This window comes from Phodopus roborovskii, unplaced genomic scaffold (assembly GCF_943737965.1).
Source record: "Phodopus roborovskii unplaced genomic scaffold, PHOROB, whole genome shotgun sequence".
Taxonomy (NCBI): Eukaryota; Metazoa; Chordata; class Mammalia; order Rodentia; family Cricetidae; genus Phodopus; species Phodopus roborovskii.
Genome location: NW_026126418.1, coordinates 25553112 through 25580953, shown reverse-complemented (window position 1 = coordinate 25580953; position 27842 = coordinate 25553112). Strand labels below are relative to the sequence as shown.

General features: G+C 38.5%; 1 protein-coding gene across 1 annotated transcript in view; it reads right to left on the bottom strand.

Moving 5' to 3' along the window:
* Window positions 1-24943, bottom strand: part of Cerkl (ceramide kinase like) — a 98527-nt gene extending 73584 nt beyond the window's left edge. Inside the window, 1 exon segment of the mRNA XM_051183838.1 lies at window positions 24608-24943. Coding sequence (XP_051039795.1) covers window positions 24608-24943 — 336 coding nt within the window.
* Window positions 24944-27842: the final 2899 nt, after the last annotated feature.

Sequence of the window (27842 nt, the reverse complement as noted above, 5' to 3'; positions counted from 1 at the left end):
TCCAGATACCTTGGCGAGTTCTGAGAGATCAGTTTTCTTTGAATCTCTGCAACACAGAGTATTTAAATTTTCTTGACTTTTCATTAGTTTACTGTGAACTTGACGCAAAAGTGCCTTTACATCCTCAACGGTTCAAACTCTTAAGAGACATTTTGAGGTGCTTACATTTACAGGATGCACAGATGCAAGAGAATTTCTATCCTATTAAAGATGGTAGTTCTCTATTGTCTCCCAGGTTGACATGTATACTTATGGTACAAAACCAATAGTGGCTAGATAGCTGCTTTTGGCAAGACTACAGACAAGAATTTTCACTTTGACTAATAATCTATATGTAAGGAAAACACTGCACTGCTTGCTGAGCTATAGCCCCAGGGCTTTAACTAATATTTTAAAATGTCTTTAATTTATAACAAAAATCAGTGGGTTTCACTCACATAAATACCAGCTCTTGGTGTTTTTCAGTAATTTACCTTTGTCCCAAATCACAGATTGATAACCTTTGATATATATTAAGAAGACACAACCTAAAGAACATGCTTTTACCTTTTGTTACTTGATACCAAATGACTACATTTTTTGTTGTTATTTTTGGATTATACAGGTTTCTTTTATATATAGAATATGATGAACTATAACAACATTTCAAGTTATTTCAGATTCATACCATGACTTTATTCAACATGGTCAGGCTTTGTCATTCCTTCATGAAGGGCACACTTGCCACTTCTGCTGGAACCATTTATTACCTACCTAATTTTCTTCCTGTCTGTTTGTATTCTTTCCTATGTCACTTCCATCTCTATCCTTAAGAGAAACACTGATAAATTCAAGGGTGGAAGGCTCTACAAATGAGACTCACAGACGATATGAAATTTATGGTTTCACTCTAATCTCAAAACCAATCTAAGTCTTTGGCCTTATCAGTTCATATATGTTTATCATGGTGTACATTCTGTTGACTGATATTGCACCAGATGCGTGTCATACAGACTCTCTGTGATCCTCAAGAAATCTCATGCTGCTAATATGTTCATGCCTATCCTCATCTATGCTTTCTGTATCCTTGTACTTTACTCGGTGCTTCAAAAAATAGGTCAGTCTCCTAATAAATGCTGATTTTAAATATAGTCACAGCAATCCAGCAACTCCTAATCACACTATGCACATGTCCAACTCTGAACCTTTGCATCTTCATTTTTTTTTTTTTGGCAAAAAGAAGGCCTTCTTGACTCTAGTCTCTTCAAACATTAACCAACTCTCAAAGCCCATTAGGCCATTATTCCAAGGACTATCCTTCAGTGATGAGTCCTTCTGAATTCTACAATCCAGAACTACTCAATAGTCACACACCAGAAGTTACTGGTAGCATTCCACTAATATTCTGTACTTGTTTTCCACATTAATCAAATGATTTAAAATTTATGTCATAGTTACAGCTAATTTAGAATGTAATAGTTTAAGGCAAGCACAAAAATTTTAATTCTTTTGTTTCATGTATTTGGACATTAGGATATTACAGATATTTCTCTTCTATACAAAAGTGTTAATATTTTTGTACTTGGACATGATGGACAGCCATCTGAGGATAGAGTTCCTTGGGTTTGTGCCATTGTGATAGGAAGACATTGGGTTATGCCACACTTTGGCTACTTCAGATCAACAGTCAGGAAGTAAAGAGATCATCTGGACAGAAGCCAGCTGGGCTATACCATAAATCCTACAACCCCACTGCCCTCCTGTGACCCATTTCCTCCAATTAGACCTCACCTCCTAAAAGTTTCATAGCCTTCCAAACAGAGTCAACACCTGGTAACCAAGTGTTGAAACACATGTGTCCATGTGGACATTTTACCTTTAAATTCTAAGGGGTTCTGAAGAAGGAGGTCTGAACATGGGCTTGGAACTTAGCCAAGACACTTCCATTCCATGGTCCAAGACAATTCACCCTCCCTCTTTATGGAAGACCCCAATGCTAGTCATACTGTCTTCACTTTCAACTATAGCATTGCTGTCAACCAATGTGATACCAGTGCAAGTGAGTTGTCCCTTGCTCTTACAGAACTCACAGTGAGGATATCATATAGCCTTTTACACTATCCAAAGAGTCCTGCTAGTTCAAAGCACTGAGAGAATTGATTTATCAACCCTTTAATGTAGTTTCACCCTTAATACTCTCATTTAAGCCTATGAAATTATGAGAATAGATAGATATTCACTTCCAGCCAACTTGTCTCCTCCCAAGCAGATTTGAGTTGTTATTGAAAGGCAGCAGACCCACTGTCAGAGAGAGAGAGTTTTTATTTGTTTTATTTTTTTCCTAGAGGACAGGACTTAGAACCAAAATGATGGTGCTCATCACTGGATTAAAAACAACTAAGAGCAAGATGCTGAAGTCCTAACCATGAGCTAAAGGCTAGAAAAGAGGCATAAGCAGGCTTCTGAGACCTGCTCTTAGGAGCCACTCTTACTAATGTTGAGGCAAAACTGTGAGACATTGTATAGCTAAGATTGTGGAAGACAGGAAGGATAAAGAGATATAAGTGTTTTCTAGAAGCCACATACATTGAATACCCAAAGAAAACATTAAATTCACATAATCCTCGATCATATAATATATTTATAAATATATATTTACTATCTGATTAGTATTTGCAAGCCTAAGATTTATGGAAACAATGGCAAGGGAGAAGTAATTGGATTATAGCTTATCATGTTATTTCTTAATCCAACTTAATATTCAAGACAAAGTTCATGTTTATTTTTGATATGTTATGCATTTGCATGATATCTTTTATTTCATTTCTACAATTAAAAGCTTATCAATTTCAAATGTATTTGAGTTTTGATTTATTTTTGACATTAAAAAAGTCAAGTAAATGTAATGTGATTCAGTCATTAAAGAAGAAAAATAACCACAAAAATTATATGTCAAATGTAGTCAAATTACCAACTCAATTATTTTCTATTTCAATTGGTTTCAATCTAGGAAATTTTTTTAAAAAATATGATTTAATAAGGTAAATATATATGTTAGTAAATCTTTAAAATAAACTTCATATGTTAAGCTAGTAAATTGGCATAATCTAGGGTCTTACCTACACGAAACATATTACCCCTATTTTTACATTTGAAATAAAATCACATTTTAAGAAATAATTTCAGGACAAAAGTAGAGGTCAGATTTTTCTTTGAAAGTACTTAAAGAATTTAATAAGTCTATTGATAAAAATAAGTTTGATGTTTTTAACTAAATCCTACATGTATATACAATGTGTTACCCATTAAAAATGACATTAAAATATTTTTTCTACAAGTCTTTTATATGATTTTTATTACACGGCACAAGAAAATAACACTATAGATACAAGAAAGTACTGCTTGATAATGTGAAATTTTTTAAATAAAACAAGTACTCAAGATCACATATTGTAGATGTTTAGCTGGGCTATGTAGCAAGTGAGGAACATAAAATGGCTTATAGGGTTTCAGCAAGCCATCTTCTCCTCTGGGCTGTAATACTACTGTCAGTTTTTTTAGAAAGATAAATTTGATATCAATACGATGTGACACAACTGCATCAAACCTTAATTTCACTCACAGTGAGAAGTCACAGGATTAAATAACACTGTGCAGTCTTTTAGAAAAGTTTATTGCTTCCAGATGGATTCAAGTTTCCTTTCAGCCCTGATTACATCTAATATGCACAGGGTGCCAACATTATAAAGGACAGAGTCAAAAATATCATTTATATAGATAGCAAGGGGCAGGTGGGGGAGCTCTATTTTCTAAATAGGTTCTAAGACTCAAGTCTTGACTACTTTAAACAAATACTAATAAACACTAAAGTTTTTAAGTGCTATATCATTTAACTGTCTTAGATAATGGCTTTTCTATGGAAAAGAAAAAAGAAAACCACAAATCTAGAGTAAAGTAGCTATAAAATGACTCCTAGCTCAAGCTGCATGCTCTTTCCCCCATGTGGGGTTGTGCCATGTGTCACACCGCATGGGGCTTGCTACCAAGATGCCCACCTGTGCCTGTGTGGCTAAAGCAGCTTTCATTTCACTAGCAAGAACTCTGCTAAATATAAGCTATTGCAATCAGAAATAATGGCTTCAAAATATTGACCTCCCATTAAAATCGGCAAGTCAACTTCCCACTTAGTGTTTGGTTTTATTTTCTTTTGCAATCACTACACTCATGTTTGCTTATATCTACCTCAAACAAAATGTTCTCCCATAATGTGAAATAATGATATAAAATTGCAAAAATAAATAAATTGATGATAGATAGGTGATAGATAGATAGATAGATAGATAGATAGATAGATAGATAGACAAACAGACAGACAGACAGACAGGTAGATTGAATTGCATCTTCTCTATCTAGTCGTTGAGAGACAGGCAAAGAAAGGAGAACTTCTGTTTGAAGAGAGCCATTAGATCAGGAGTCATCCTTGAAAATACAGCAAAACTATAAGATTTTCACTCTCCCACCTATTAGGATGCTTAAGTTGTTCTGAAAAAAGTACTGTGCTAGTACTGAAGTCACCTGACTATAAAAGACAAACAATTTATTACGTGTCCTCAAAACAAATTAGCAGTTCAAATCCAACTATGGTCCTGAATCTAGACAAAAGAGAAAAAAGTGTAATTTCTACAAGAACATAAAAATTTTCTGGCTGGAGAAAGAAGAGTGATTTTTATTGTGATTGCTGTTTATGTCTAAATCTCTCCTGTGAATTGTCAGTGGAAATAAGACAAATTTCCATGTGATGACTTATTATCTTTGGAAAGTAAGGTTTTTTATGTAGGGGATACAAATGAATGTTAAATGTCAAGTGAGGATTAAATTACTCTCAGATGTGATTTACAGTCACATGTAAAATCAATAACAGATCAATAAGAGAGTTCAACTGGTTACATTACAAGGCACTAGAAGATATAATGCATGAGTCATTCACCAACATAAAACCCATTAAGTATTTCTGATATTCCTACTATTAAAAAGTACTTGCTTAACTACCACCAATCAACAGTACTTGTTTGCAATAATGGTGAGCTATCTTTAAACTGCTGACACCATCTTCAACAAAACATCATATTTAAGTGAAAAGTGATTTGTGTTAGTGTTTATACATGTATATTGAATGTGAACATGTTTGTGTATGAACACAGATACTTATGTATGTGTGTATATGGTTGAGTGTGTGCTTGTGTGTGTGTGTGTGTGTGTGTGCGTGCGCGTGTGTGTGTACATGCTTATATGTGTGTGTTGGCCAAAGGACAACCTTGGGTGTCATTCCTCAGGAGCTGTCCACCTTGTTGAGATACAGTCTCTCCCTGGAACCTTATGCTTGCCATGTAAGATAGGCTGGTGGGCCAGGCTCTAGAGATTCTCTCATCTCTACTTCCCCATTGCATGGATCACAAGCATGTGTCATCTTGCCCATAATTTTTACATAGGTCCTGGGCATAAAATTCACGTCCTCACACTTGTGCAACCTGCGTTTTACAGACTGAGCCTCTGTCCTCAGGTCTAGAGTTTACTGTTTCAAAACTAACTTTAAATTACTGAGTTAGGAGAAAAAGTACACATCATGAACCAAATATTGAGAGATGCTTGAAACAAGAACTGCAGAAATCCTCAATTTTGCAAACACTTTACAGGCTGGATCTTTCTCCTCAGCCTTGACTGGGTAATGTTAATGTTTCATTTGAAAATACTAATACTTTATTATAAGATGCTATCATGGGCCAGTTATATTAGATGCCATGATGGCAAGTATTTGAAATTTACTTCACAGCTAGGTTCATGGGTTCCTTGACAGAGCAGGTATATTTTTTATATTTATTTATTTTTCTTATTTTACATATCGATCCCAGTTCCCTCTCCCTCCCTCCCATGCTCCCTGACTCCCCCTCCTATCCCATCCCCCCCCCCCACTCCACATGTAAGGTGATGCCTTCCAGGAGGGGTCATCTAAATCTGTCAAGTCATTTTTAGTAGGGACTAGTCCCTCCCTCCTGCCTCTAGGTTAAGGGAGTATTCCTCCATCGGGAGTATGGGTATTTTTGAAGAGTCAAGATACAGCAGACGTAGTGAGAAAGGGGTAAGGAGATATAACATTCAATTGAAAAGTCAGAAGCTGGCACATGACCTAGGAGTACGTGGACAATACTAAGGGCTTGAGATTTTACCCTTGGTGAGCAGAAGAATTATGCAATCTGGTGCACAATTTTAAAGTAACACCTAGTGGCTTCATAGAAAATACACCAGTAAGAATATGGCTAGAGAAAGATGAGCAATGACAATGACACAAAACTTCACAGTGTCTGAAAGTTGTGTGGAGTGAAAAGGAAAGTACTAGAGTTGGGTATTCTCTAATTGGTTTTAGATTAGATAACTATAAGAATGAAATCCTTGCTTATGGAAGTAGCAAAATTCACAAAAATGCTCCTCTGCAGGTTATAGGAGAAGTGGAGTTTTTGTTGCAGAACAGGTTAAGTCTGAGAAGTCTATTCAAAATTACAAAGACATACTATTAGTCCATACTATTCTTAAGTGTTTTGCATAACTTGTTACTTACATAACAGCTAGCTTATATAAATGATGAAGGAGTTTATGCGTGAATAATGCAATGAATTTTCCAATCTAGATTTAAAGAAATCATACCAATTGAGGTTCCCTTTTCTCAAATGACTTTAGCTTGTTGTTAAGTTTACTAAATACATACATACATACACACATACTAAGCAAATTTAACCAAGACAGATTTAAATTCAATCATTTTAAAAGGTTTCACTGGGAAGCTCTTCATCTATTCCAAACCAAGATGGGTGGCTAATTTTTGGGCAGACACCAATGATCCTGTGGCACAGCTGGAATTTACTTACAGTTACCTGCTTTCATGGTCTTGGGATTTCCCCCTCAATTCTGGATTTTGTTATGAAAATACACACTGTGCTAAGGAAGAAGGCATTCCCACATTGTCGTACTAGGCCCCAGCATAAATCACTGCTCAGAGCACTGAGTCACTAAACAAGGTAGCATGTCAACCATAAAATGTGTCATTCACCGTATCCATCACCATGGCTTCTCAGACATGTGAAAACTATGCCACAGCAACAGGGGAGGCTTGGTTGCTAAGTTTTTGAAACCAGGTAATGGCCCATCTGTAAGATGATTATCAACAACAAAATATAGGATGATCATCTAAAATTCACAAAATAAGACCCATGGTGCAAGTATGTCAGGATAGCCTTGTGGTATAAATAATGTCTGTACTGGAGGTTTCATTTATTTTCAAAACCATTTCTGAGAAAGAATATAGACAATTCCTCATTAAGGTTATCTTGATGCTAAAGGGATATACAGAGCATGACCATGGACTAACGCGGATATTTAAGCCTTAGATTCTAAAACCAATACAATTAACTTCTGAAATGTTGGTTAGTCTCTTTGAAACTTTGCAGCTTCCAAGAGAAGGTTCACATAGTAGTTTGCAAAATGATATCTACACAATTCTTCTGTGACACTGACTTAGCTGTGTTGTATTCAATGGGAGAGGAAAAAGAGGGTGTACTGTAGGAATCAGAAGGAAAGGATCAAATGCTACAGACAACAGTATTGAATGTTGGTTATATGAACAAATAATTGAAAGCTAACTCAAGTATAGGGTTACTGAGGTGCTAAAAGATCAGAGATGAGTTCAATAGTGTAACAGACTTCTTTTGCAGTGGGCACCCTAAAACTAACAAAATACAAAGACAGCACCCACATAGACTGTTCCCAAAACCTCCTCATCAACCTCTCAGATTTTGGTGTCCTGGAAACATCTTAACAATAGCTGTCAAAATGACTTTCCCAACACAAAACTTAACTACGAGGCCTCTTCTCTGCCTTTTGTGGGAATTACTGAGCTGCTGTGTACTCAAGTTAGTGTATTTTAGAACTCTTATTGTTTCCCTAAAACAGGTAGTGTGCAGTTACCGCTTACACAGGATTATTATAATCTAGCCTGAGTAGTTATTGCTGACACCAGCAAGGTAGTGCCCTTTGTTTGCCAAATTTTTGTTTTCCTAAGAACAAATCCTGCTTCATAAAGATATGTTTCCAGGATACATATAATTACTCCGCATATAACATCTGTTGCTTTGTATTTCCAGAGCCTCACAGAGCCAAGATAAGGGTGAGGTTTTAAGTCTGTGCTAAAAGGGAAATGGCTAAAGGAGCAAATGACTTAATACTCAGAGCAGTTATTTAAAAGAAGATTTGAGCAAATGCCACAGTTACTTTTCACTACTTTCAAATATAATTAAGCACTCTGAATCTCTATATTTAGACTATTTTGACATGGCTATCATATTGTTTTTTAGTATCATGACTTGTTCTGAATCATCTTTCCTATTATTTCATATAGGGATCTAAGGGAAACTTGCACTTGGGTGTCTTCCAAAGCCAGCCATCTGACATAAGAAATCACTTCTGATCAAATATAGCTAGAAAAAAACAAACACTGGCAGCCTCTTTTCTAGTATTTCACCCTCTGAACACAATGGATTCAGGTAACAGCACAGCACTGCCTTTGCAAATGTAGGTCAGATTTCTCACTGAGCTCCCATGTGGCTTGCTAACACCTGAATGAAGCAGAATTTCTACCTAGGTCACTCCCCTCGCCCCATTGCTGGTTAGTGATTTAGGTATAGAGTCTGGTAGCCCCATGTAGAATTAGGTTTAGAATCTGGTTGCCCATGAATTTCACAACTTTCAAAATAATTATTTAACCATAAGACCTATGTCTAAGACTTAGAGAAATGGGAATATTAATTTTGGTACCAAAATTCAAAATAAACAACTAATGAATGACAGGGGATCATAGAGTAAGCTGTTTTGATATTACCAATCCTACTAAAAACAAATTGTAGTTTGAAGTTCACAATTTGCTAATCTTTTGCAAGAACAAGTAAAGTCATGACAACATTTGTTAAAAGCACTCTGCAACTTTCCCCCTCCCATTCCTCTAGTCTGCGCAACCAAAAGATTTATGTTCAACCTGTATTTAGACTCACCAGAAAGATCAAGTTTCTCGGAGTCTGAGCTGAGAAAAACTGCTTAAAATGACAAACATCAAACCTCCTTTTCCAAATTATTTCAGTATATTTTATTTCATTTGGGTGCCCTCACAATGCTTATTTCTTGATTGTCTGTTTGTTTGTTTTGTGTACTTTTAAAGCAAGGAACACTAGCCATTGTATTAAAATCAAAAGATAAGCCTCACCTCACAGGAGTAAAAATTATGTGCAGAATTGGATAAGATTTAATTAATTTGTAGTAGACTTATCCATTATGGGCTGTATGACCCAGAATTCACACAACTCCCACCCACCACCCAGTGGGACTGTATCTGAAGAGGGAGCAGTGAAGTTATTAGCTAATCTGAAAGGAGTCTCAGCGGATAAGGAGTGTCCTTAGAACAACACAGACAAGATTTCTCAATCTTATGTATTCTCTCCCCTCTCACTCTCTCCAGACATAGGGGAAAGGCCATGCAAAGACATAGTGAAAAGGCAGCTGTCCCCAAGCCTGTGAGAGGCACTGCACCAGAAACCCACCCTGGGGCCCTTGGGGCTTTTGGGCCTAGAAGTGTGAGTAAGCCACACTATCTGTGCTCCTTTGTTAAGTTAGCTCTACCTGATCAGTACCCCATCCCCTGCTTCCTTACCTTCTCCCACATTAATTTCTTATTCTATAACATTGCTAAATTGTCTTCACTGGGTGATCCATTGTTTTGTCATGATACTGAAATAGAGCAGCCACACAACTCAATCATATCCTTTCTTTTGCTCTAGTTTCCACTACCTCCCAGTGTGAGTGCTGAATAGCAGCTAATGCCAAAGAAGACATACTTTCAGTAATCTTAGTTTATTACTGATTCTAGTGTTCAAATTATATTGAGAGGCCACTGAATTATTTAGGTAGCAATTCATCAAGATAGCACGGGCTGCAATACAGTCCAGTGACACACAGACTAAATTCACTAAGAACTTGTTTAAGAAATGAAAGTAACATTTATGATAGGACTCAAAGAGCTGTCCAAATGGGTCAAGTTGAAATCACTTGAGTCCTTGATATTCTTGCCCTAGATTTTTTCCATTGTTTTTTTGTTTTGTTTTTTAGTCTTCTACTAGAAGAAGAGCTTCTGAGCTTCCCAACCCAAGAGCTCCTACACTGAGCCTCTAAACGAATCTGCAGAGTGGTATCCTAGCCCCAAAGTGACCTCCTAGAAGTATGGGACATCAGCCCTCTTAACTCATACTTCTTTACACACAAATTTAATCCTTTCCTGATTTGAGGGCTAAAGGAAAGGTATGAAGAAGGCACTCTGCTTCATGCAAAGTATGACCCCCCACTTTCAGGGCATCCACCTTCAAAGGCACACATGCAAACAAATTCCAGATCTCATAGAAAGACTCCATCATGTACAAAAAATAAAGAAGGCTGGAGTTTATTCTGCAACTCTTCCCTAAAAGCAACATGGTCAGACATTTACATTATGATTTTCCCTATAGCTTTCTAAGCCTTTCCAGTTTCAAACTTTAACCATAGTCTGACATAAAGGACTCTCGTAAGACATATGATATGTAAAATGTAAAATATTAGTAAGGTAATAAATATAGGGTTGTGATATTAGTAAGGTAATAAATATAGGGTTGTGGTGAAAGGATTAAATAAAACCATGTGAATACATTTTATATATTTGGATGATTTAGTATTAAATAAGTGCTTTGCCATTTAAAAAGTGTTTCCGCAGCTCCACTGCTCTTAACTAAGTTTTATGTCTTCGGCTTTTAAATTTAAAATAGTTTCTGACCTCACTTAGTCCTATATCATCATCCATAAACTTTAAAAAGTATTATTAAAATTCAGCACTTTAAAGGACCCTTTAATTTGGAAATATTTATTATCCTAAGGCACAACTAGATTTTCCCCTTATATGTAGGGATCAGGGAGACAAAAAGAAGAAATCCAATTATTTAAAGCAGTAATCCCTTAACACTAGGATTTTGTTTTAATTATGAAGAGTGTGTCTTATTAAAAACAAAACAAAGCCTTGTCCTTTAAGGGAAGAAACCTGATGTTTCTCTAGTGAACATGTAAACAAGACTTCCTAAATAATGCTTAAACAAATTAATTTTGCTATTCTTCTATTTCCCATGGTATTATTGGCTTTTTAAAAGAGCATCAAATAAATAATTACAGGCCCACCTGCTCAAGGTAGCTACAAGGCACGACACAATCTTAATGGAAATATGTTTCTTTCTACCATCCTCATCCTTATGGACAGCACAGACAAAATTCACCGTGCTAAAAGCTAACCAAAGTGCAGGAAATAAGAACTCACTGAAAGTAGCTAAGTAGTATTTTACACAGCAAATACAACTCTAGTTACACACAACACCTGGAAAACCTTTTTCAGATTGTGTCCCCAGGTCTCCTCACTCCTCAAATGCCTTGTGTGAAGGAGACGATTCAGAGAAGTAGATATGACGTAGGGAGCGGGGAATGTCTCTCACTCTGTTTGCTTCAGTTGTACACGGAGACAAACTAAACCACAATTTTGGAAAATGATATTCCCTCTGGATTCATCCGCCTAGCCCACTTAAGTGGTTGAGTGTTGGGCACAGAAGGCTGAAGCAGATCCCTATTTCTCAAGGGACACTCCAGTCCGTGGCTCTCCCATTTCAGGGCTAGATGAAAAGCTACTTAGGCACTCAGCTTCACTTGGGTCTTATCACCGAAACTAACTCTTGCAGGGATCCTAGTCCAACCACCCCCTGCCCAATAAAAAAAATGAGTTTTTGATGAGAAGCCACACAGACGCCATAGCAGCCAAGGCTGAGCCACAAGAGACAGAACAAATGTGATGTCAGCCAAGTGGTAGCAAGCCGCAGAACAGAAGGTTATTCTAATGATGTAAGCCACCCAAGGGGCAGCCAGGGCTACCTAGTGAACGAATGAACGTGGAGATGTAAACGATGGCACTGCTGATACCCTGAGTGTGAAGAAGGCCAATGGCTGACACAGAAAAGAAATAAGCAGAAATGAGAGGGCACTGTTCCAGTCATGTCAACACATGCTGTGAACAGGAAGGAAACCGCTATGTGTGTTTGCTGTATCAGGTTCGGGGTTAGTGGTAAGTGTGTAGGTGACATAGTTAACTAATAATGGCTTCTAATAAAATAAGAAGGAAAGTCTATTCATTTTGTAGCAAAAAACAAGGGCACACACTACTATTTAGAGGCAGTTTGGGGTTTGATATTCTAGGTTCACTTAAATGCCGCAAAAAGATTAACAACTTTATTAAAGAAAGTAATATGTCGTGTTTTAAAAAAGAGAGAGAATATAAAGTAAAATGAGAACAAAAGGAAAACAGGAAAGGAAATGCCAATGTAAGTTCTTAATTTCTGCTGTTCTCCATCAAGGCTGGTGCCAGGAGACTGAAGGAGAGAGGCCCTTAGGCTGTCACACAGCCAATGACCTATATTACCGGTGTTATCTATAAGCTCCCCCAGTGCCTGCTAAGACAGAATTCAACAATTTCTAGCCTTTTCACTTCCATTTCTTTTGTCGGACTTTGCATAATCACCAGGACACTAAAAAAAACACTAGCAATTCAACAAGATATGAGCTAACCAAAGCCAAGTCACTATTAAACATGTGTTGTCAGGTTTACAGAACAGTATCAAGTGTTCGGTAATCTGGGGTTTAAAATTTGGAATCCTAAAAGATGCATTAAAAGACCGTCTTTTATTTTCAAAGGCCAATCAATGACACAGTTGAAAAAGCAGTCACGAAAAGGGCTTTTAAAACACCATGTGTAGGTAGTGTCTATTTCTCTCCTAAGTATGAGATAACAATGCTGATTCAATTTCTTAATATATAAAGCATAAAATGAGACTAATAGTGGAACATTATCTATTTGCATTTAAATGTGATTGAAAAACTGAAAAACTTAAAAAGGAAACAGCAGATACCACCACAAAACTAGCAGATGTTACTTAGGGTCATCTGTACAAAAACATAAGCATATGCTAAAGAAATCTGACACTATCGTGGAATCAGTTGGTGTCTAAAATAATAGCAGCTCCTTATGTCAATGTGGTAATATCCGTATCAAATGCACAACGCATTATGTTGCAATAGTGTATGCAGACAAAAGAGCATACTAGTAGAGGTAATGGCCAGGGTTCTGATGAAGTTAGAAACATAATACAAGGTCACTTCCAGGGTGTGATATTTGTGTGAGTTGAAAGCAATGCAAGTTTTGAATTTTCAGAGTTGGCATTTCAACAACCTTACTTTAACTTTTATAAAGGCAGAATAGACCACATAGCAGTGTCTCAGTTTTAATAGGGACCCCCCCAACATGGCTTTATTTAGTCAAGAATAATGCCAAGGATAGATATTATGGTATTATTCTTGAAGCCAACAACAACACTACGTTTAGAATATAAACAAAAATCCGTTTACCAAAGGTTTTAGTGTGGTGCTTCATATCTATTGGTTGAAAAGTATTTAACTGCTGGCTCAGTTCTGTAACATAAAGAACCACCCAGCCTAAGAAGTGTAGGATCTACTTCAATACAGAAGGCTGGGAACTTCTGTGGTACTACTTTGGGCATAGTCATATCACCCCAAACGAAGCAGTGAGTGTTATAAACACAATGGAATATCACACCTCTCACCTCCAGAGACCCTTCATTAACATGTACAAACATACATTCAAACATTCATGTATACATATAATTAAAATTATTCAAACTAAAGCTAAATAACATATTAAAATTCTTATTTTTTTCATTTACTCAGAAATTACAAATGGACAGAGAAGTACAGCAAACTCTCTTACTAACTGCCTTAAATGTCAAAAGAAGGCATATGACCTTGTCTTAAAGGTTTTATGATTGCAATTGGGGCCCTGAGTCTTCACTATCACTATGTGGGATATGGATCCAACAACTCCTGAGGGTTCTAGATCCCTGAATAGGTAGCATAATAGAAATTGCAGGCATGAGGGTCATATTGCTAATCTTTGGATCCAATCAAGTTCATTACTAATAAGGCTTGGAGCAAGTCATCTATTGCCAAGAGTGCTAGGGATAAAGTTCCTATTTAGACTGCAAAGTCTTATTGCAAAAGTTAAGCAACATAAAACACTTAACACAGAAGAACCTAGTGGTACAGATACCTATTGATGTATGTTGACTATTTTCAGCCAAGCATGACATTGTGTAGCAGTAGTAGAAGTTTGCACAATATTGTTTCTAATGCAAAATCTTGGAGCATTCACAGGAATCCCCTGATGCCAGCTGGTATGCTAGTTTAGACTTACTCTGCGCTTACTGTAAGTCCATAGCACTATACCAATTATGTAAAATTAAAAAGCTGTAAAAAGATTTATTCCGTGTGTGTGTGTGTCTGTCTGTCTGTCTGTCTTCATACTTGCCTGCCTAGTTCTAGATTTAGTCATTTCTTACACTGAGAATCCCTAAAGTCTTATTTATATGTCAAACTTTAGCATGAGGTCCAGTTTCCAGCAATTCCCTCTCCTTCGTTTCTTCCCCCATCTTCTTTTTGCACACAGTAACTTTGGGAATCACAGGATTATAGAAAGAATCATAACTACCAAGAGTTCCTTTTCTTTGGTATGTATGAACAAAGAGGTATAACTCACTCCCTCAGCACAAAACACTCTAGTGTCAGCCCCACAATTCTAAAACTGTACCAGGGATTCAGTCATGTAAAATGCTTTTGAGGGGGCTGTGTTTAAAACTTGGCAATAGTCTGTTGAATAATCGATGTAATCTGAAGTGTTATCAACTAGACACAAATAAATCATATTTGGTGCAGTAACAAGCACAGTTGAACAGTAAGACCTCACAACTTAAAGGAATTATATCTGCTATATTCCTGGTCCTCTTTAAGAATTATAACCTACTCTGTCAAATTGCAATGCGTAAAAAAATGTCCCAGTGTAGGCAACTGTCTCCTGAATCCAACAGTTGCCTATGTTCTTTGAGTCTGTCTTTGTTATCTGTATACTTCTGCAGTCCTCTGTAGGACCTCAAGCTCAGGACAGTGCCATATGGATCGTATCTCTAATCTCTTGACCTTCGTCATTCCCAGCCCCTCGTTGACTCTCATTGTATGTCCCTGAGGGGACAATGAAAGATATGTCCCCTCTCCCTGGGAGCAATTTTGTACCAGTCCCATTTCCAAAGGGCCCACAGGAGTGAAGAGAAGGGGGTGTGAAAGGAGAACAAAATGAGTTAAGTTTGAAAGTGTTGTCTTTGGATGGTACCACACAGGCTCTTCATCTTTTGGAACAAACACTGAATTTCACAAGGTCAGTGGTCAAATAGGATAATGACCATCTCAATTCAGTAGCAACTTGACAGCCGTCAAATTTCAGTTCAAACAACAGATGCAATGACTTAGTGAATAGTACAATGTGTTTTACACACTTAACTATCACTAGCCAGTTCATTCACAAGTAACAAAAGCCATCGTGTATACACAAAATTTTTTAAAGTAGCTGCTACTTCAGCATTTCCAGGATCAGGAATGTTAATTTTGTTTGTTTTTGCTTCTAATTTTAGTCTGGTGCTTGAGCTTCCCTGCCTTGGCCTCCTGAGTGCCACCCTACCCAGCATAGCACTCAACTGCATTTCTTGTTAACAGGCCCCTCAAATTGCATGACTGCCTCTATTCTGCGCTGGGATAAACATTTTGAAAACTGTACTTTCCTGTATACAAGAATGAAGAATTTTTTTTCTTTTTCCTTTGTTGTCAGCAGTAGTGGGGCTTGAACCCAGGGCCTCAGAAGATTTCTCTCCTGAGCCATTTCCCTAGCTCAAAAACGAACATTTCTACAGCATTATCCAATGAAGTTGCTACTAGCCTCTTGCATATATTAGTCTTAAATAAATTAAAATTCCATCTTCCAATTTTGTTCTTTTGACATACCAGCCATGTCTCTGTTGCTCAAATGGCTCCTGGCAGAGGGTGGGGCCTGTATTAGCCAGCTCAGTGTAGCAACCCACAAGCTCTAACTCGCAAACCTACAAGGGAGAAATCACTCTATATTTGTTCTATGTTGATATTGTTATTTGTTGTATTATGATGAAGATCAATTATCATAATAAAAACCAAAATCTTAGGGAATATTTACATGGCAAATAGCATTTTTTAAAACTTTATTGACAGGTAGAATACAGTTACTGCATAAAGTTGGATCTTCATATCTATCTTTTAAAAATGCCTTCAAGTTTGAAAGCTTTCAAACATACCACACTGAGGCATTTTCTTGTTAATGTGCAGTGACGACTCAAAGCATCATGTCTTCCTAATTACTGCTTCTCTAATTCACATGAGGAATAGGTCATTTTGGGGGTTAGCCCCTGCTTCCATTATTGTGACCACACGGCCCTCTGACAGATGTCTCAGTTTGGATGTACACAGCAGAGCTCTGGGTATCTGTTTCGCTTACATCTGTTCCCAAACAGCTTAGGCAGATTAATACTTAGAATAGGCCCTGCTCAGCTAAATCTCAAGTAATCACCAACTCCCATTGTCTTCAAAATAATCATTTCTTTTTCTCATTTTCACATTTTCTACATTACCTTTCTTGTTGCTAAATTTCCAGTAAGTAAATAAATGTGTTTGTATCAACTTATAGATGGAGAAAATCACTTTGGCTTGTAACAAGAGATCCTTTCAAGACTCTGTAATGCAGACTGGTTTCCTTGGATTTTACTGGTCACTGATCTAATTCAGCTAAGCTCAAAGCTTTGGTGGTAATGATTTTTTTTTTTTAAGAAAACAACTTTAGATTGTGCCAGAGGCAGTGAATGTGTAAAAATAGAGTTGGGAGTCATAATTAAAAGTTGAAACTCTCATTTTATATAAAAATGTTTGAAACATAATATTTTCATGTTAATACAACTACAGAGTCTGCTTGGAAGTTTGAGGGAGACCACATGATTATGGAACAAAATTAGGACGTGATGTGATGTCCCTATGTCTATCATGAGGCATCAGCTAACAAGCAGACAAGGCCTGTGGAGAAGCCCCTGCCCATTTCTCATCATGCCCTGTGTTGGGGAAGGTTAAGAGTATCCTGTTTCCCAAATGGTTCTTCTAATGAGAAATTCACTCAGGTACTATGTTTCTGCCATAATACAGAAACTTCTCCACACACACCAAAAGCCTAAACCCACTGGCCATTCAAAACTTACTCAGATTTATTTCGTTGGACAAAAATGCCCTGGTTTCTAGTCTTTAGATTACAGCTTCACAAGTGATCAGAACTGCTGATCGTTAAAGACTTCCTTATAATGCAAATCCCTCATTTTGTGGGTGAGTAAATTATCACTCAGCTGGGTTAGCAGATTTCTCTAAGTCACTTACACACTTGCAGACCCCAGAGTTTAAGAGCATTTGCCCATGCCTGAAATATGTTCTATACCATATATGGACATAGATGCTAGAAATGCAGGGGCTCTAATAATGCATTCTCAAACTCCAATGTGTTGATTTTTAGTAAATTATGAATTTGTTGTGATTTCATTACAAATCACCTTTTATAATGAAAATGTAAGTGACCTTCACAGGCCAATGGTGAAATCTGCTTTATGAAATTTTCATTTTAGAAGTTCATATATCTGCACAGGTGTATGTCATGCTTTCTTTTCACACTGCCCTCATTTCAGAGCAATGAGAAGGATCAGAGGAGACATGTTGCCTTCATGAGAAGCAATGGAGCTATTGATACATGCCACAGAGGTCCCTAATTACATCCTTTGTAAATGAAATACAACCGAACTTGCACTCTAGCCCAACACCCCATTCCTTGCTTTCTTTATCGGTCACGTTTGTTTTATGAGGTAGAGACACATCTGACCACACAAGACAATAAAACTCCATTGTACTTGGGATGTACAAAGTCTTGCACCTTCTATCCCAATCTAACACTCTAAATTAAAGATCTCCACTTGACAAGGCCAAGGTCACCGAAGTATGTCATTGGCTGAGACAGACAATGCAATAGGCAAACATTACTGTTGAAAATATTAACTATGGAAACATTTGAGCTAGTAATAGCATAGGCTAACAGTCATAGTATAAAACATTAATTTCAAAGTTGTGGATATTTGCACTAGATCAAAACAAACAACAAAAAAAACAAAACAAAACAAAAAACTAGGCAGTCAACAGTCCATTATGGATCCAGGAGCTACCCATAGGGCCCTATCCCTCTATAATGAGCTACTGTGTACTGATGGATTCTGAAGGAGCAAAAATCACATCTTCAGTTGTGTAGCCACTGAGGAGCCCATCAAGCTTTGGTGGAGAGAGCCAAACTCATAATCACACAAATGATCCTGGGAAAATTCCATGGGCCACAAACATTTAATGTTTGAATTATGGGTAGGAGGGAATGTTGACAGTAATGAGAAAGACTTGAGAAGTTATGAGATTACATTAGTTAGTAGGTATCTTATACATATATGAAATTGCCAAATAACAAATTCAGCAAAAGTTAAAATATATGCAGGCAAGTGTCAATTGAACTGCTCACATCTTTCTGACCTTCTCTGTGAATCTTGGCACCTTATACCAAGTACTAACAACATGTTATGTTGGGCCCTGTACTTGACCTATGTTGTCTTGGTAGAGACCAGGTCTTAGATTTATGTGACTAAAATATAGATATTGTCTCAGAAATCTCCTGATTCCACTCTTTTTTTAGGATATTGCCCCCTTTTAGGTCACAATCAACTACTTGTCAACTACCTTGTATCAGCATGAATATACCCATCTAAGATCCACAAGTAAGGCAGTAACAATTTACAGTTCTAATCAGAAGATCATTAAGGACAATTGCAGCAATAAAAAATCATTTTCTGAACTGAATAATGCCTTATGGTTCATATAGTTTATGACAGTGCCAGGGTCCTGGTCCTGAAGTTGAGCAAACAGAAACTCCCTGCTAGACACCCACAGCAAAAACCAAAAACAAACAAACACAAAAGACACAAAACAAAAACAACAACAACCAAAAAAAAAAATTCTCATATTAGAAATCGGGAAACAATAGAAACAATATAAAGTTGAAGATGTGCAATAAGGATTTTATTATTCTCTAATGAGAACAAAGATTTTATTCTCTAAGGAGAATAAAATGGTTATTCATGTTTCAGTATGTGAAGCCCAAATGCCTAATGGGAATGGGAAGAAACTATAATGAATCTTCATTAGTTTTAATGAGTGTAAACATGGAAGCATTGACAGAAGAGTAGAGGAGCTAAGTCTTGGGAGCAGAAGTCGTATGAAAAACTCAATCTATGGGGCTCCATTATTGTCATCTTGCCTATCACAAGGAGGCGAAATTTGAGGAACCCAGGGAGAAATAAATACACAGTGTCAGGCAGGTGTAGATCATGGAGACCCAGAGAGTTCAAGCTATATCAGTGTGTTAGATAGTGCGTGTGCCCATTCCCTACTCAGGGAATTTTCAAAGAAACAAACTTGATCCCATTAGACAAAGTGGAAGCCAAGAAGACAAACCTACCACTCTGATCAAGAAACTTTTACTTTTATGAACTATATGCTGTGGAATAATCCTTCAGTACACTGTGAAAATGTGCTGTTCTCAATGTTAATAAAAAGCTAATTGGCCAAAAGCTAGGCAGGATTTGGGCAGCAGAGAGAATGTTGGGAAGAAGGATGGAGTCAAAGCAGTTGCCAGAGAGACACAGAGGAAACGGGAGGTGCTAGATGAGAGAGGTAATGCCATATGGCAAATATAGTTTAATAAAAATGGACTTATTTAAGAAGTAAGAGCAAGTTAGTGCAAGTTAGTAATAAGCCTGAGCTATAGGTCAAGCATTTGTAATTAATAATAAGACTTAGTCTGGTTATTTGGGAGTAGCTACTGGGACACAGAGAAACTCCATTTATTGCTATATATTAGAGATGCACTTCAGAACATTTTTATAAAGATTTATGGTTCTTTTATTTTTATATTTTGATACAGGATTTCTCTGAGTTACCCTGGCTATCCTGGAACTCACTATGTAGCCCAAGCTGACATTAAATTCAGACATCCAAGCCCCTCAGCTTCCAAGTATTGGGATTAAAGTCATGTGCTAAGAGCCTGGCTAAGAGTTTCAAGATTCTTAAAGTGGAGAATGTTGATAATCCTCTTGTAGATACTTAGCAATACTTATCATGGTACAAGACACTAGATAAAAATGAAGGTCATGAGGCCAGCAATCAGTCACAAACAAATATGTTCACTCAGTAAATGTTGTTGGTGTGTCTGTTGCTTGCCAGGATGCTGAGAGTAAACCAGACAGATATTCTGACTGTTTTCCTTTCTCCAGCGTGGACACCATCATTCTTTACTTGCACTGTGCCCAGGAAGCCACAACATGTGGATGACAGCAAGTGTTCTCCTAACTTCTGCCTAAGGACTGTTGGCCTTGGACACAGACAGGAAACCAACATAATTGAATCTTACTCTTCTTCCCTTAGGGTTGGTGGAAGAAATGAGTCAGGTTAAAGCAAAGGCCATAGATTCTGCATAGTGGCTTTATCCACATGGTTTCTAAACTTAGGCCTGCTCCCTCACTTTGCCCCTTGGGCCTAAACATTGTACCCCCCACTGCTTTATTACTAGTACCAATTGTTATTTTTGGACTCACATCTTGTCTGACCTTCAGAAATGTAGTAATCCCCCATTATCCATCAGAAATATGTTCCAGTGGATGTCTGAAACTAAGTGGTCCTTATCCCAATATAGAAGCTCTGCAAAATAATAGCAGTTGATTAAATATCAAAGAGATCTACAAAGTGACTATGGGAGCATGATGGAGGAAGTTCTTCTGTATATATGTTTCTTTTATTGGTGATAAATAAAACACTGATTGGCTGATTGGCCAGGCAGGAAGTATAGGCAGAGCTAGGAGATGAGCAGAATTCTGGGGAAATATAGGCATACAGAGACATCATGTAGCACCCAGGAAGAGAGGATGCACCAGACATTTTGCAGTAAGCCAAGACTACGTGGAAATACATAGATTAATAGAAATGGGTTAATAATTAAGACAGAGCTAGCCAATAAGAAGCCCAAGTCACTGGCCAACAGTTTTATAATTAATATAGTGTTTGTGTGTTCATTTACGGCTGAAGGGCAGCGGGACCATCCAGGACAAAGAACCACTCATTACAGGGGCAGTTAGTACATATAGGGTGTATATACTAGAAAGTGAAAGATTCATAGGCTACACTGCCTGGAAAGCATGTGTAGGGTCACAACAGAGCAGACTCCTTGGGAGCATCAAATTTTACAAGTATGTAGAATGAAGTCCCATGTGAGACTGAAGAAATTACCTCTAACCTTTTCCTGAACACTTTTAGCAAGAGGAAGAGAGCAGAATTCAGGGATTAGTCAGAGGTGGCTCAGAGGAGGAGGTGTGTGACACTGTTTATCTAGAAGCTCATTAGACAAAGTGAGAAGGAGGCAGGGAAACAGAGAGGAAATCTTTGAGGATCCAGTCCATGGGCTGTCAGGAAGGACAAGTCCTGAGAACTTTATTATGCTTAAGTAAGAGCAGAGAAAAAGAAGGCTAATGTCTACAAATGAGGAGACAGAATCCCTCCTGAGCTCAAAGAGATAGACTTGAAAGATGGCCTTGAGAGACATACAGCCAGGGGTAGGCACACGTGAGTGGAATAAAAACCAAAGACATTAACACAGAAGAGACTTCAAAAGTGGGCAGATTCGGGGCGGGGGGGGGGATGGGAGAACTCATCATCAGTGAAAGGATTTGGGAGAGAGATGCTGTGAACCAATTTAAAATTAAAGAACAACATGAGGGAACTTTATATTTTCTACTAAATTGAACCTGAATATTTTGTCTTCATACTTCTGTTTCATTTGGGACTCTTTTATTACAATTTTGACTGCCTCTTACCAGTTACTATCCCCAGACAACAGCCTTTTATTTTCTGCTCTTAATTCATTTCTTCAGCCTAGAATGTCTTTCCAACTCCCATCACAAATTTAGTGAGATGAACTGTCTCTTCAAAGTTCAGATCCTGTTGGAACCTCAATTAAAACAGTATTGGGAAATAGTCTGCCATTGTAGTTTAACTAAGAGATTGTCCTAGATTTAGGGTGGCTCTGACCTTATAAAAATGGGGAGGGAACACATGGAGACAATGCAAGTTCATATGAAGACATGGGGTATGGAACCACAAGCCAAGGAATGCCAAGAGACACCAAGGCTAATAGACACAAGGAAGGATTCCCCTCTCTCCAGAAGGTTATAGAAACTGAATTTGGTACCCCAGGCAATTAGCAATCAGCTCTACCATTGAACTATACTCCAGGCCCCCACTTAACATATTGAATGCTGACAATATTGCAAGTCCTTATGAAATGCCATTAAGTTCACCACCCCTGTTATTTGGGAAGTAGGGACTTAAACACCTAATTGATCCATTATGGTAACTTCTCCATCAAGAGCAGATTGCTTTCTTTTGAACACACTGATATTCTTTACAATGAGGCCCACATCCAGTGACTCATTAGATCATCTCACAAAATATTATTTACTTCACATTTGATAAATGAGTGGCTGGTAACAGTCTCAGCTTTTGGAGTCATGTCTTTAGGATCAGGCAAAGACACTAGTCCTTGGGTTCCATCTTCAGAACATTCAGCAACACATCTGAGCACTAAGTACCAAAGCTTTTAGCCCAAAGGGAATAACTGCTTACAGTGTTAATATCTTTCTTCAAAAGACCTAAATAACTAAACTAAATACATATCTTCATTTAAAGAAAACAGGTCAAAACTGTATGCAGGTGTGTCTAAGGCTCTCACCTCAATCAGTAGACCCTCATAAGCCTCACCTCTACAGAGAAGGATAACACAACTGTCACTGCAAGTTCACCTTCAACCCAGTAAGGGGACTACAATCATTATGGTCATACTCACCCTGTCCAAAAGACCATCAGTCATAACTCCAGCAGTGATGGCCTTCAAAAACTACATTAGTGACTTCGCTCATCATGCTCAAGATGGACAGTTTGGGGAAGATCACATAGTATATTTTTCATCAATGAAACTGGTAAGATACCACAAGTTTAAAAATTGAATGCTCTGATTACAGCTCATATACACAATGCAATTATGTCCAGAAACCTCATCACCCAGGTCTGCCTTGGGACACCACATACTTGCCAAGCAACAATAGCCATGGCCTCCCCTATCACACATCCCAACACCACATTCTGGGTGGTGGCTCAGGTACAGTCACTCCTCTGCTCTGGAGCCCCTTCACTCATTTCTCATCACATTTCACCGCAATAGATTTAGTAAATTGCTTCTTAAGCAGCTCGGCAAATAAAAGTACTAGGCTTCTGAAGGTCCAGTATTAGAAGCTCAAGGTGTTTTAAACACAAGGTGTTAATTGCAAAGACAACTAGTGTGTTCAAATGAAGGGAAAGAAAACCAAAGGGTCTTAGGGCAAAATTATCAGAATTTCAGCACTTGCGAACTTCGGAGTAATAAAACTGTCAAGAGAGCTTTTCAAATTCTATTACCGGCAGTGCTAATTAAACCTATTTTTCCTAAATCACCACTCGCTACTGCATTTCTTTGCTCACATCATGATTTGCCTTTGCACTGCAGCACCGACCTACAAGGGGTCTCACTGCACAGTCTGTATCCTATCAGCTTGCAGGTTAAATTGGTTCCCTGGGCTAATCCAAATTCTAATTATAAACATTTGTATTCCCTCCTAACTCTGGCTGATTTACAAACTAACAAAAAGATTCCACATCCCAGTGCCTAGCCAAAGGTTTAGGAAAAATACTTCATCTTGGGTTTTCAAAATACGTGAAAACATTTTACTTAAATCCCAAAGTAGCTTTGCTTAAGTGAACATCACTGCATATGTCGCTCAGCAGAATTCACACTCCCAACTAATGCTGGTTCCTTACTTCATGGTTTCATTTTGTTAGAATTTTGGACAAAACACTTTCAAACATTGACTTTTCCATTCTGTGACAAACCGTGGCACAAGAAATTTTCTCCAGGGGCGGGAGGGATCAGCTGTTTTTAACTCTATAAACACTTAGCTAGTTAAAATAGGCTGTAATCTGCCTTCCATTCTTCTCTGAGTTTCTTCTAGCTGAAGACAACTGGAAATATTTCTACTGAAAATTGCAGCATCATATTCTCTAATCAAAAACTTTAAGTCACTAGATGGTAAGCTTAAGTAAAACACAGATCTGTGATGTAATATTCTTTAGAAATTCATTAAAAATCGGGTTTCAAAACTTGTTCCAGTTGGAAGGTGAACTGAAACTTCCTTGTTTGCAGTTACAACCAGACAGAAGGTTCTGGGGCTTGGGATGGAGGGCTGCCACTCACCCTCACCCGCCAGGAGCTGGGGCTGGATGCTCTGCCACCTCAGGGCAGGCTAGCCCAGCACCATGTCGCAGCTCCCCCCACCCCGCCACACACCTGATATTGAAGATGTCCTTGAAGCAGAACCCGCTCAGCCTCCACCTCTGGTGGCTGCAGGAACCTGAAGGGCATCTCCTCCTCCAGGGCGCCCACCAGGCTCCCACGTTTCCCCCTGAGCATGACGGGCAGCTCGCTGGGAGAATCTGGGGACCCTCGTGAGGACCTTTGGGAAGAAAGCGTGTCTACAGACTTGGCCTGGCCGTGTCCAGTGCTGCCAGGGCAACCGTGCCTTGGGCCTGAAGGGAGTCGGGGTGGGATGGCGGGGCAGCTGGACCAGACCCTGTTCTGGTCTGTCAATGCTCTTTCTGGACTTGCTGCCCCATAGGAGTTCATGGGCTGCAAGTATTTCCAAAATTGGATTGGGAGGCATCACCTGGTCCCTTGTTAAATAAAGTATATGTAGGTCTTTAGTCCCAGCACTCAGGAGGCAGAGGCAGGTGGACTTCTGAGTTACAGGCCAGCCAGAGCTACATAGTAAGACTATCAACAAACAAACAAAACATAAACAAAAAGCAAAATAAACAAAAAACTCCACATCTCTAAGAATCTTCGTATTGGGTGATTGAAGTAGCTGGCCACGAGACACAAAAGAGTTTCAATGTGGAAGACTGTCCACCTTCTCAGGTGTCTCCTCTGAGATTCCCCAAGGAACTGCTTTAACACTATGATGATGCCTGTATCCCTGCCTAGGGAGTATCCACAAACTCCTGGTTTGCTTAGACAAATGTACACTTTACAAAGTTAATATTAAGGGTAAGCACACCCCTGTTGAGGTGGAGCTATTTAGAACCTTTCTCCAGAAAACCTCCTCTTCTGCCTTGGCTATGCCTGGGTCTGATAGTGCTGTAGAGAGAAATGCAGAGCTTATTCAGCAAAACATAGCTGTTGTTCATCAGTGAGGCTTCAAGGTTCACCTTTAGCTTTGTCCTGATAGTAGGGGAGGTTTTCTGCTGGTATTGCATATTAGAGTTACTTTGGGGTGTTGTTGTTGTTTAATCCAGTTGTCCTTACCACATTTTAAAAAAGATTAAATTTCAGTCTTAAGGGATGGCATCCAGATTTCAGACACAGTTCTTTGCGTAAGATTAGTATTTAGCCAATACTGAGAATGGCAATCAGAAAGCAAGAGCGGTCTAGATGCTAAAGGAGGGTTCACAGGGTCTTTTTAAGATGTTACAGGGTAGGAGAAGTCAGGTGTTGAAGGAGGATTTAAAATCAGGGTCTCCTGTACTATTGCATAAGGATTCCATTCATCTCATAGGCAGCCAATTAATTCATACTCTTTCCTGGTCAGAAGAGTGAGCTGCAGTGGAGTTTCTCTGGGCTCAAAGCTCCAACTGTTTGTTGTTGCCAAATCTTTTCCAAATACAAGTCTCCAGTGTGCCAGGTAAGCAGGGACTTCTGTCCAAGGCACAGAAAGCAAATACTCAGCCTTCTTGGGCAATCAGGAAGAGCTCTGGTTTGATCTGATAACAGCCAGGGAGCTGTTCCTCCGAGCTATTCCTCCAAGCAGGACCCCAGCTGTGGCCAAGCCTCTGGCAGGCAGGCAGTGGTGGGAAAGCGCTGTGTCTGTCTCAGGAAGAGTTCAGTTCTAGAGTTAACTTCTTGTAGTCACAGCTGTCAGGCAGATTCAAGCTCCCTGGCATTTTAAAAGCTCTCTGATAGCCAAGGCAAACAGGCCAAGGCAATGGCTACTTCTTAGGACTTTTACAAAGGGGCAGGTGGCCATTTATCAAGCTTCCATCAGGCCTGGAGTTGCAAACATTGGCTTTCACTTGCCTTGAAGATGGAAATAATACAGTCCATGCTCCTACTCTTTCTGATGAGATGTCTTCTTCAAGAGTTCTAAAGATTTCTGTGCTTCCAGACCTAGGTCTTAGAATCTCTCTCTCTCATACACACACACACACACACACACACACACACACACACACACACACACACACACCATGTGTCTATACTGGCTGGAGTCCCAGAGGTGATATTATCAACTCCAGAACTGTTCTAAACTTCAGATATTATGGTCCAATTGTCTACATCTCATCCCTGTTTACCTAGCCAGTACACCTCAGAGATGTATCTAACTCACTGTTTTCTATCACAAACATGTTCTTCCTGGAAGGTTTTAAATCAATGAATGTCATCAGAATCCCACACACTACATTTAATCCTTTGTCTCATGTCCCCCATTCAACTCACTACAAATCCTGTGCATTCCATCCTCATGACTCACTCACATTGGTCTGCCCTCATCTGTGCACCTGCATACACAAAGACAAGAACCATGAAAATTGGGTGTGATGAAACAAACTTGTAATCCCAGCCCCCAGCCAGAGAAGTAGAGGAATGAAGGTCAAAAGTCAGGATTTTCTCTGACCATATAATGAGTTCAAGATATACACAAAGCTCTGTCTAAACCAAAAAAGAAGTCAAGGTGTCAATAAACCTCCCATTTTTCTTGGTGAGTACTCATTCCTTGACCCTTCCAGCTTTTATAGTTATGCTGTGTTTCTGGGCTCCACCCTTTCTTCCAAGACAACAGTTTCATAATATTCCCTTTCCCATTCATGGATCCCCCTTTTTTTCTGACTTTGAACCTTCTCTACTCCCTCTTACAAGGAAATGTGTGATTCCATGAGAATGCCTAGATAATACTTAGCTCAATTGTATCCACAAGGTCACTTTTGCTATACAAAATAATGTGTCCACAGGCTCTGGGAATTGAGCTTCACATAGCTGTAGGCTGTTGTTAATCAACCATACTCTCCTCTATTTTTCTTTAAAGAAATGATTGTTATCTATTATATACTCTTGTATATTTGCTTCTTCATGTGCTGTCTAGCTTCCTCACTCAGTGAGGAAGCACTTAGTATCAGGACTGCAGTGTAAGAAGTACTCAGTAGATATCATTTTGTTTCAGCAGGAAATGAGTTACTTGATGGCAGAGTTCCAAACATTTAGCATAGTATAAAGTAATTGTTCAGTAAGTATCTGAAAGGGTTAATGAACTTCTTCATCATTTGTAACAATGAGTCTAATGTATCACAAATTTATCCTCTTAGTTCCTGAAAATAAATTGTGTCATCATATGTGATACATATAAGCTCCAACAAATCATAAGACCTAAAGACATACTCCTGAATGTTATAATTCTGAGTGAAGAAACCCCTAATGATAAAAAAAGACAGAGAGTATATAATCCTCCAAAATCATGATCCTGAACGTTATAATC